This window comes from Rhinolophus ferrumequinum, chromosome 10 (genome assembly GCF_004115265.2).
Source record: "Rhinolophus ferrumequinum isolate MPI-CBG mRhiFer1 chromosome 10, mRhiFer1_v1.p, whole genome shotgun sequence".
Lineage (NCBI taxonomy): Eukaryota > Metazoa > Chordata > Mammalia > Chiroptera > Rhinolophidae > Rhinolophus > Rhinolophus ferrumequinum.
Window position 1 is genome coordinate 50949470 of NC_046293.1, and position 12184 is coordinate 50961653.

The 12184-nt window shown below is 41.5% G+C and overlaps 1 protein-coding gene across 3 annotated transcripts in view; it reads right to left on the reverse strand.

Annotated features, from left to right (window-relative positions):
* Positions 1-1821: 1821 nt before the first annotated feature.
* The window catches only part of LIMA1 (LIM domain and actin binding 1), an 80113-nt gene continuing 69750 nt past the window's right edge, over positions 1822-12184 (reverse strand). For all 3 annotated transcript variants that reach the window (XM_033116772.1, XM_033116770.1, XM_033116771.1), the window contains exons 10-11: positions 5718-5851; positions 1822-4087 (exon numbers count right to left, since the gene is read on the reverse strand). In XM_033116772.1, coding sequence (XP_032972663.1) covers positions 3079-4087; positions 5718-5851 — 1143 coding nt within the window. In that variant the 3' untranslated portion in view covers positions 1822-3078. The remainder of the gene's footprint in view (positions 4088-5717; positions 5852-12184) is intronic.

A 12184-nucleotide genomic window follows, 5' to 3' on the forward strand; every position in this document is an offset into this window, starting at 1 on the left:
GAGGAAGAAGGAAAAACAAGCAGACATCCTAAGGAGTAGACTAGGTTTGCTTCTAGCTCAGTGGTTCTCAAACTTCAGTGTGCTTAAAGTTTGGGTATTAGCTTGTCCCATCTCCCACATGGGGAGTTTGTTAAAAGTTTTCTGGGCTCCATCCAAAGAGATTCTGATTCAGGAGGTTCAGGGTAGGGCCCATGAATTTGCATTTCTTATTTCTAACAAACACATAGGTGATGCCCTCGCTGCTGTTCTGAGAACCACTGCTTGAGTGGTTCTTGTCCAAGCTGGGCTTTTGTCCAAGGGCAGCAATAGCTTAATGGTAACTATCCTATATTCCAGATACATTTTAAAAGAAGTGAACTCTCCCTGATCCCATGGAAATTCAAATCAGAGCCACAAGGAACAGAAAACATGCTAACTCGGCCTCCAGGAACCAGTACATGATGATCTTGGTCTCAAGATCTATCCCCAGAAAAAGATATACCATTTCTCAACCTCTTGGCTGTTACAAAACATATTGCTGATGAAATATGTAATGAAAGCAAACTTGGTGCAGCTTTCACTTTGGCCAGGAGTGATCCCACCGGCAAGCTTGTGGAACTAAGTTGGCTCTGTAGCAGTCAAGAAGAGTCTCCTTAACCATCTCAGGTCCCAAGCGGCCCCTTTTCCAGCTTCACCAAGGAGAAACTCACATCATCCTACTGCCACCATTGACATACCGAATCCAAACAAGTTGCCTTCATTTGGGAGAGCTGAGAAAATAAACAATAAACGTTTTTTGTTTAACTGTCAGTTTTGTTTTTTTCTAAGAATGTTTGTTATCTGGTCATTCTCCTGAAAGGACATCCTTGTATTATATTGATTATGGAGCTAATCCTTGTTTCTACACTCTGTACCTAAAATATGTCTATCATAGCTTTTGAAAGGCATAGAAAAGTGTTCTTCTAAGTGTAATCTCAGTCCCTATGTACCTGATAATATGGTGACATACTCAACTAATAACCATAAATGCCAGCCATAGGCACTCAGATTTTTTTGTATAAACTCAGTAGATACTGTACCATGTGGATGGGTCAGAGTAGCAGTGAGTCACATAGTACAGATAGCTAAATTCAAGCCAGGATTGGATGTTTTACAAATGTCAGCAGGAGCTTCTGGATAACTACTCAGTGAACAAGACTTTCTAAATGATTTCAGCCTGTGGTGGGGCCAAGAGCAGAAAGTAGTACCCCGCCATCCCTTTAAAAGACTAGGCAAGACCCTGGAACACACAGTACCCTTGGAAAATGTAATAGATGACTCAAAAACATGCCTATCTCCAAGGAAATCCACACTCCTATTTAAAAAAAAAAAAAAAAAAAAGCCTTAACAATTGGGGCAGTTGCCTCTACAGGCAAAGGAATCAAACAACAAACTATGCCTCTGCCCAGAGTGGAAAACAAATCCATTTTCAGCAGAGGCATTTGGAAATTCCATTTGGCACGTGAGGAATAATTGTAAGGTAAATTATTAAATGTTGAATACAATTAACAATAAAAAACCACCACTGGAGTTTGAATTGGTAAAACAAACGGCTCATTTTGAATATACACACTAATTCTCTGGCCAAGTTGCTTTCAATTTTCAAGAAAAAAATTCTCTTCCTTCAGGAAGGATAAGCAGCCCAACACCACCACCTTGTGGTAAGATATATTCATAGCATTTCACTTAAACCATATCAGACCTTTTTCTGCCCAAACTGCTAAGGTAAAAGTAGGTCCAGAGAGACTGCAACAACGTAAAATAACGAAAAAGGAACACTGAAAAGTTCAAATGTAAATTAAAAGCTTTATTGAATAAAAATGTTTCAGACTAAGCAAGACTGTAAGAAAGCAGAATATTTTACATCTCTAAAAAATATTAGCGCTAAATCTCTAAAAATGCAGTACAAAGAAAAGCCTATAGCTTAAAACATCTCTCTTCCCCACATACAATTTGCAATATCAATTATGTACAACAAATGTACTCAAGTTTATAATGTTCCAAAGCCTTAATACTAGAAAACCATCCCCCAACAAATGCCTATAATTGGTTTAATTGCACCCCGGGAATACTGTCTGCCCCAAAAAATCAATACAATTAGGAGCTGATATGAATTTAAAAACTAGTGTCCCTGAAAGGGAATTATCAAGTGGAATATAGAGTTTGGGGGCTGGAGCTCAAGTGGCTTAAGGCATTTTTTTCCTGTTATTCCTTCTTTAAACTCATTTTGCGCTAACATGCAACATGGCAAACAGCAATATAAAAGATCTTATAAAAATATTGCAGCTTTCAGTAAATTATGAGAAGCACAGATACCACCAGAGAAGAAGGCAATCACCTGGGGTACAGTCAAACTCATTGGCAAATACCATAGTTTATTTGGGAGACAGTAGATATCTCCAAGCACCAAAGGTGCTCAAAAGGTGCTTCAAAAAGGTGGTTCTGTAATATCTCAAGAATCCAGTTCAGGATGTGGTTTAGAGAGCAGGATATAAAGCAATACATTCCCCATATATAACAGCGTAAGAAAATTAACCTAAAAAAATTTTTTTTAAAAGACTAAATATTTGATCTCTTAACTGATGAATACTAAACAATTAAATTGGTATTCATTAAAAAATATACAAACTGTGCCCTTTATACTAAAGTGCATTCAGTCATAATATTTAAGCCCCTAAATCTCTTCTGTATGTTCACTAATTCCATATTTGAATGTTTAGTGTAACAATGTATTACTAATGATCTATTTTCATATTGCCTTTTGGGAATACAGTGGAATCCTGACTATATCAGTTGGAATGTTCCCCCCACCCCCCATATGACCTTAAAGCACTTATGTATATCATCATGGCTAAAATAGAGGATACAGATAATGCTATCTCTAGCATTTAGAGATAAGCTGCAGTACGGGATTTTTTTGAAGCAAGAACTCTTTCCCAAAATTACTTCCCCATAAATTACAGTTCATGCTAAGGTAACTGTGTTTGTGCATTACTCTGACAGAGGGCTCTGGCTCACTACCACTAACACAAATGTAAGGCCCAGCACCATTGCAATTTGTCATTCCTCATCTTCATCCTCATCGTAGTACCGATTTCTCTTTATCTGCTCCTCTACAGAAAGCTCTTTGACTACGTCTCCCTCCCAGACTCCTACATCTTGGGGTTTCTGATTCTGAGTAGTGATTTCTTTCATGGAGGTGTTGTCTACAAAGCTGGACCCATTTGGGGACTTCGGTTCTAGTGGAGACTGCTGTTTGAAAAGGCTTCTATCATCTTCATCTAAGTTTGCACCATTTTCTACAAGACTCTCACTCCCCATCTCAAAACCATGACCTTCCTTCCTTCTCCTCCCTGCCTCCCCTCCTTTAGATTCCTTGTTTTGCCAGGTTGTTTTTCCCACATTCCCGTTCTTCTCAGAGGCACTGGCATTTTCCACTTGTTTCCTTCCTGCTGCTATTCCTCCTACAAATTCCTCACTCTGTTCTGACATGCTCCAGCCCTTCCTGAAAGGTGGGGACAAGGTTTTCGGGCTCTTGACCGAAGTGGTTCGAAATGAAGCTGCTACGGTAAATGGGCGGCTCCTTTCCTTCAGTGAAGAAGATCGTCTTAGCTTCTTCAGATCCAGATCTACATCCTCCGGAGCTTCCGGCTTGCTGGTTTCATCCTCAGGAGGCCATTTAGGCTTGGATACTCTGATGCCTTCCTCCAACATAGTTCCCGAACTGCCAAGTTCAGTGGGCGGCGGCCAGGCGATCCTCAACTTCTTGGTTTCAGCGGGCTTGTCTTCTTTCTCCAGCTGAGAGGAGGCCTTGGCTTCCATGCTTGCGGTCAGCACACCCACCTTCGCGATGGGGGCATCTTCTACCCCTGGGCTCTGAGGGGTCTCTCCTGCGTTTGGAAGCGGGGCTGGTCTCTCCAATGTCTCTTCATTCTCATTTTTGCTTGCCCACAGATCCTTGTGTGGTTTGTGCCCAAAGCCTTCATCATAGTTGCCTTTAGATTTAAATAGTTGATTGAAGTGAGGCTTGCAATAGATTCTCCCATGTAATGATGCGTATGTTCCCAGACTGTGGTTAAAAGAAAAAGAGTATAAAGTTAACACATCTGTATACTCTTATTTATAACGGTAGGCTGAAATCTGGCAATTCCAGTATTTTCCGAAGATGCTAAGTGAGAAAAATAGCTTCAAAAGCACACCAATCACCTAGGATGCTCTACCCCCTTTTAAGCATGATTGTTTAATTATCCTATAAAAAATATGCTCACTTCCAGACTTGAACCTTCACAAGACATTCTTTCACCTGGTACATGCTCCCATTTTCAAATGATTTCATTCCCCTTTGTCAAAACTCTTAAAAACAAACAAATATAAAACTTCATCCGGGGAGGACTCCCTAGGTAATCCCACCTTGCTCTGATCACTTACATATTTCCTAAGTATTTATAACCTATAACTACTTATAATGATATTCCTTTGTAAAAAGTTGAATCTTTTGCCTCCTAGTTTTCCTCCTAATTTAAAAGCACATCTCTACAGGAATGGGTACAATGCACTGTAAACAGTTGGCCCTCAGGAGGTACGAGGGACTGAATAAAAAGTAAGCTCCAGTTAACAGGAGAATGGTGGGCAGTAGCCGGAAAGTAAGTCTATCTTTTTTTTTTTTTAAGGAGGGCGCGCAGCTCACAGTGGCCCATGTGGGGATCGAACCGGCAACCTTGGTTATCAGCACGACGCTCTAACCAACTGAGCCAACCGGCCACCCTGTAAGTCTATCTCAATGTCAGTGCTGCACAGGTCTTTAGGAGATTTGGTGTCTCTCGCAGGGTAACAAATTTTAAAGGGAGCATTAAAACAGCATTTTCACAGAAGAAATATAAAAATTCAAAAATTCAGAAAAATGTGCTTTGGAGAAAAAAATAATAAAGTGGGCAGAAAAAGAACCAATGAGTGGAAGTTAGAGAGGCGCATTTTTGTTCAATAGAAAGGAAAGTCATGGAGCTAGAGCTACCTAACACTGGAACTAGCTGGAGTGAGGTATCAGCCTTGCAGAAGTGTCACACAGGACACCTTTCAAGAGTATTTTAGAAGGGATGTTTGCTCTGGAAGGAAAGCTGGAGGAAGTGACATCCTAGTTACTTCTTTCTCTAGATTCTATGATTAAAATGAGTTAATATGGAATATTTCCCCAATTTGCACATTTATCTCCATACTTTGAGTGACTTGGAAGAAATGATACATAATGATGATTTTCTCAGAAAGAAAATAAAGCAACATACAGAAAAATACATACTTCCAAGGTCCATTTATTATTGCTATTATTACCATTCATATAGTGCTCAGCACACTTTGAAGTATAAGGGCTAGACAAGTATCCTCTTGAGATTTCTCAACTTTATGATTCTATGCTACCAAGGGGCAACATTCTACTAAATTAGGTCACAGGGTGTTTTACTGCAACCCTATTATTTACGCTTCAGTCCTAACGTGTAAATTAACATATCAATGTTTTAAGAAGTTCCAAACACCATTACCTAATATGAAATAGCTGTCACTAAACGGTACTTTTTACGTCTTTCAGGGGCCTTTAACTAACAGCACACTATTAGCACAGTAGCTTTTAGGACCAGTGCTCTAAAAGCCAAAGACTCCCCCCGAGGTCCTGCTATACAGAGATGGCTTGTTTTGGCCCAGCTTACCTAAGTTTGTTGTTGCAATAGGAGCAACGGAAGCAGCTGATGTGAAACACCTGCTGATTGGCCAAGAGACGCTCCATCGGGTAGACTGTCTTCTGACATTCCACGCAGGTCTCTCTGGCAGGTGCCTGAAACTTCTGGGAAAAGGAGAAGGACAGCTTTAACTAGCATAGGCAGTGATGAATTAACTGCTCTGCTGAGATGGGCCCTGAGATTTCCTTTGTGATCTAAGGGCTCCCTTACCTGGTCTGTCAGTTCTCATAGGAACACTAAGTCTGCTAGGATTCTATCAGCTGCCTCTTTAAAGCCAGGAGGCTCTCCTGAATTCCTTCCCCAGAAGGTCTGGCTGCCTTAAATGTGGCATCCACTGAGGACGGGTGGATCTAGGGCTGGGTTGCAGAGAAAGGTTTAGACAAGCCACCACACACACAAAATAGTACATAACATGTTTCCGCAGACAGGAAATTAGGAGAAAATGTCAACACACACAGAAGAAAGAAGTTTGATTGTTTGATTCAAGCACCAAGTAAAAGCAGGACAGACTATTTTAAGAACGAATTGTGAAGGGGATAAATTTCAAGCAGAGGAAAAGCATTTGGGTTTGGGAATTAGGAAAAGACACTTTGATAAAGCATCTTTTAGTACCCTCTGCTTGTAACCTTGATTTGCTCAATCCACTAGGCATAATCTTTTCAAATAAGTCGAAACTGACACATAAATGGAACAATTTAAGAGACATAAACTATTTTATTAGGACTCCAGAAGAACGCATAGCCCAATAAAGCTAGGTTCTATGATCTTTTAAAAAAAACCAGTGGAAAACAAAACTAACGTAATGGGGCGTGGGAAGTCCTAACAGACTAGAAATCATGAACTCTTTGTAAAATATGGAATAGGGTGGGGTGAGCACAGATCTTCTAGCTGGTAAACCCAATCCTAAAGAACATGAAATACTTGGTATTCTAACACTGATGAAAGCCAGAACTCCAAAACTGTTAAGTTTTTACATAATAAGAAATGGTTACATGGCTCCTAGGGGTGGGGATAACAAGTCTAGGTGTGTGAAACCCTTGACTTGCCCCAACAGAAACACCTCAACCAGTAAAGACAGAAGCCGCTTAGGTTAAGGTGGCCAGGAAGGTCTCACGGGCACTTTGGTGCCCCTTGGCTGCCAAGACCGGTGTGGTGGTAAATGATGCAAATTAGTCCTAAGGCCCAGGACCTGAATGATTAAGGTAGGCAAAAATAAATTAGGTTATGGGCAACATAGAGTTTTGATAAAAATACTCGAAAATAGATGCATAAAAAATTCAGACTCGAGCGGCTGGATGGCTCAGTTGGTTAGAGCGCGAGCTCTGAACAACAGGGTTGCCGGTTCGATTCCCACATGGGGCCAGTGAGCTGTGCCCTCCACATCTAGATTGAAAACAACAAGCTGCCGCTGAGCTTCTGGAGGGGCGGCCAGATGGCTCAGTTGGTTAGAGCGTGAGCTCTCAACAACAAGGTTGCCGGTTCAATTCCCTCATGGGATGGTGGGCTGTGCCCTCTGTAAGTAAAGATTGAAAATGGTGACTGGACTTGGAGTCGAGCTGCGCCCTCCACAACTAGATTGAAGGACAGCGACTTGGAGCTGCTGGGCCACTGCTGGGCCCTGGAGAAACACACTGTTCCCTAATATTCCCCAATAAAATTAAAAAAAATAATAATAATTCAGACTGCTGGTTCACTTGCCATATGATTCACTAGGAGGTAAAGCAAAAAATAAGAATGGTTTTCCAAGTAGATTTGGACAGGAAATGAGAGTAGAAAATGGGCATGAAATGGAAGTAAAGGGAAAGATCTATAAAAGGGAGTTTAATATAATTAGTAGGAAACTCCCAAATAACACCAAACGATTTAAGAATGAAGGAGCAGAACTGAGTAGAAATAGCACCCTCCTCCATTCCTAGGGGTAGGGCCCTAAAAAAAACACTTAAAGCATCAAAGACCACAGGCTACAACCTAGTTTACCAAGCATGAGGAAGGTATTTAAATGTGATCAAATGTTATTGTATTGAATGCTGCTGGAAGAAATAAGGCATTATTTAGAGCTCAGAATTCTTTTCTTATACGAACGCTTCTAACAAGATAGGACCTAAGTGGAGATGTCCTTGCATAGTTTAATTAGGTTTCTCTAAAAGGACTAGGCCTTCCTCTTAATGCAGAATAACTGGCTACAATAGCACAACTGAAGCCACTGGAGAGAGCCTGTACAAATCACAATTCACATAATGTAAAATAATAGGACAAGTGTATTATCAGATTGAAAATCTTTTCAGCTGCGGGGTGGATTCTGTATTTTTTAACACGACAGGAGAATAAGCATTGTGGTCAGTAAAGATAGAGCAGGAAACAAATTTCACGTGGTATAGGAAGAAATGGGTAAAATGCATATTATTCTGCTAAAGGGGAATGGAAGGCTAGAGCACGTCTCCATTATACACACACACACACACACACACACACACACACACACCACCCTGTAGAGAGGGGTGCAGCCCCGTGAATAGGAGGGAGAACCTGAGAGAAAGCTGAAAGTTGAGCTCACATTAGGAGGAAAGTGGAAGGCAGGAGCAGAAATTAGGTACCGGGAGCAGGAAGCAGAAGCTGGAAGAGACAAACAGGAACCTTCAATGAATACACAGCATTTGGGGCGCCCTGGAGCACTTTACTGCAGCTGGGCTGAAAACTCAGTTACAGACTCAGACCCAAGAATAAGGCCATGTTTTCTTTTTTTTTTCAAGTAACTCGGCTAATCGTGGCAAAATCAGCCTCACTTGTATCTACCTGAGGCTGGAATATGTCCCAGCTCAGGAGAGAGTGAGCTTTTAATGAGCCTTCACCCACACAAGGAGTGTTTCATTAACAATTCTTTAGTGTCTCACTACCTCCCACACCTGACCCACAATGGCTCTCTCTTGAATGGAGCCTTCACCCACACAGGTGAAAAATCATTCTTCCTCCTTAATATGAAATAACACAGGCATACCTTATTTTATTGTGCTTCAAAGATGTTGTGCTTTTTTTTACAAATTGAAGGCAAGACCCTCCATCAGCAAAAAGATTACAACTCACTTTACCGCAGTGGTCTGGAACCAAACTCGCAATATCTCTGAGGTATGCCTATGGATTGCTGCTCAGACATCTGACTAACCACAAGCTTCTAACTAGCCAGACCTACAGGATTCCCATTATTCCTATTCCGTTTTTTACATAAACCTTTTCTAATATTAATTCAGGTTTATGAGGCAGCTGCCCAAAGGCCCTCATAGTTTTATAAAGACAAGAAGATGCCAACATGGTATAATGCCAGGTCAGAGTGGCTGCGGCTGTGCCTTCCCTTTATTTCCTCTGTCCTGGGCTCTCAGCCACTTTTCTGTAATGGCCCCCATGTCTATTCAGACAACAGGAAGCATAGTCAGTGCCCAAAAATCTCTACCATTATGGCAGGCCTGGCGTACATCCTACCCGGGCCTTCGTGGCATGTTTGGACTTGGCACAGCCACATTTAAAACCTGCCAATATTAGAATATTAGACTTTTTAAAATCTTAACAATATATTTTTTCAGTCAATAAGATGTTTTTTTCATCTCCTCTCCCTCACCCTTTTCACACATAGAAACTAACGCACCAGGATGTCAGGTGCCTTATCAAAGTTCACAGTCAGTAAATTATTATAAAACTCAGAACTCCCGACTCACAAACCAATGGAGCACTTTCTAAATTTTCCTGGAATCTAAAATTTCCATAATGAAAGGAAACTCTTTGGGGAAGAGAGCAGATGCTAACCCAGATGAAAATAATCTCACTATAGCACTTTGAACAAACGACAGTCTTTGTTTCAAATTAAAATATGTAGATAAAATCTTTGGGATAGTCAGAACCGAGTGAGGTAATACACAAATAACTGATGTCCATAAACACTGCCATGTCTTTCCCATCTGAGGGCTCCCACAGGCCTCTGCTGATCAGCAGCTACTTAAAGTTATTTTTCCAATAAATGCGCATGACTTCATCTACATTCTTTCACTCTCTTAAGTATATTTTTTAGTCTAATGAAGGCTTCAGTTGGGGTATACACATGTGTGTGGGGGGGGGTCGGGGGAGGCAACAGTTGGCAACAGGCAGTGAAGCTAACTAGCCCTCAGACCGAATGTCATCAGAAGAAAATTCTATATTGATGTCAGGCCTCCATTGTCCAGACAGAACACCACAAAATGCCTGTCATTCCCTCCTTCCAATTTGTACACAATATCTAGGAAATTAAACCAAAAATTTTCACCACACAGTAAATGATTGGGCCTGCTTTGCACACAGCCTTAACCCTTCCCTAGCTTTCTGTGAACCTCTTTTTGAAAGCATTTTGGGGATAGTTCTATCTTAAAGAGGCTGCTCTACATGTAGAAGAAAAGTTAGTGCTCTGAGAAAGTAGTAACAATATAGACAGTGACGTAGGATGCTGGTTGCCCTTCTAGCATAATTCTGATCATTTTGCAAAATAGCATCAAGGCTCCTACCCTGTCCACAGAGGAAGGGACAGCTGGCAGGCATGGAGGAGGGGGTGCCACAGCATGTGTCCTCTCATGCAGTCTGCTGTGTTTTCTCTCCATATTCATCAGCAGACCAGCCAAGGAAGCCTGAGACTGGTCTGTTCTGGATACAGTGGGGACAAGCGAATGTTCCCAGGGCCACCTACATCTCCTTGTATTTCCTCCCTTATCTGTCCCTCTGGGAATGTTTAGGGCTAACTTCTTTCAATGGGAGAACATAAAGCTTAAGAGACCTCTGGGTCTCGTGAGTCAAGAGGTGCTGATTCTTCTCATAGGGTCCACTGAGCTCTGCACCCAGAACAACACCCGTTTTGAAAATGAACCTGCAACTTTAACTTCATTAGCACCAAGTTTCATCAACTGAGTTATTTGGCCACTGTTCAAAATATACAAAATCTTTACTTTTTTTTTTTTTTTAAATCTTTACTTTTAACGACCAGCGTTTGTTTTTTCTTAATTAAGCCAAAATTTGAAATGAATTGAGTTTCTACCTTAGATGTCCTATTTTCAATAACTGACAAGGCACTAAGGAACAGTTTTTCCAGGATGTGTGGGACCCAAAAATCTATTCTGAGTGAACAAGTTTATTCTTAGCTGTATGTAATTTCCCAAAATGGAGAAACAACTTCTGTTGCATAGTCTGTAGCCACAACACCAGTTATGCCAGCAGGCCATCCTATAAGCACTAAATATCTACATACTTGCCTGCAGAATATGAAGGGTAACTTTGAGGAAGAGAAAAATAAACTGGCCTTAAATAAAAGTGGAGATGTGATTGGGTCCCACCCCAGGCTCTCTATACCATAACCATTTGATCATTGGACCATGGAAAATTTAGGCAGCGAGCCAGTTTATCCCAGTCTTTAGACAATGTTCAAAATCTGAGGTGTATGGCTGGTGAAAGTAGGCCTGTCTGCATTCTACTACTGCTGAGTGACCAGGGCCAAAGAAGCAGGCATGGGTCTGGGGCAGCTGCAGAGGGATCTTTATGTCCATCGCCTTTCTGAAGTGTGCTAGGAAGACCGAAGTGTGTGCTCTGCTGCACATCGCTCATCAGCTCAGACGCTAGAGTTTGAATCAGGAGGGATCTCAGAGGTCCAACCCAGAACCAGGAGGTTTGGCCTAGCAGCTGAGGGAGGGAAGTCAGACTGGATTGAGAATTCAAAACCACTCAAGAACAGATTTCAGTGCTTAGATTAGGGAATTCCCCTAGTCCCTCAGTCACACAGAATCCATGGCCAAATCGGATTTGCTAGCTGTTCTTGATCCAGAACCATAACCCAAGGACTCACATCTGGGCAGGGCTGCTGTTGGAGAGGAAATTAACCTCGTGGCATTTGCTACTTTGTTGGACTCCAAATACTGGAAAAGAAAAAGAAGTGCCGATGACAGCATAAGCAGATCTTTACAGCCAGAAGGGTCATGTTGAATACACGTGCAGATTCAATCACTATAACTCAGTTCTTTCTTCCTTTACTAGCCTTCTCTTGATACTTTCTTTATCTCTTCCTCCTTTTCAATAAACCTTATTCTCATGAATCTCTGCTTCCTTTGAAATGTTCATGTTTACCTTCTTCACCTCTTTCCCCTTTTAAAATCCACCTTTTACATCCTGGATTCTCCCCCTTCCTTTGCCTGTGTCTCTTCTCTTCCTTTTTTTTGTGCGTAGAACTTTCATCAAGGGACCAAGCATGCCCACAGTTGCGAGATACACGCACGGGAGACGAGGGCATGAGGATGGGGCAGCCCAAACCACCTGAAAACTAATTCTGCCTATTGAGTCTCTCTCAAATGTTCAAAAGTGCTACTTAAGAGAGCAAGCACCAGAGGAGAAAGACACTAAAGAAATGTGGGTATGTTTGGTTAGTAATCCAAATGGGT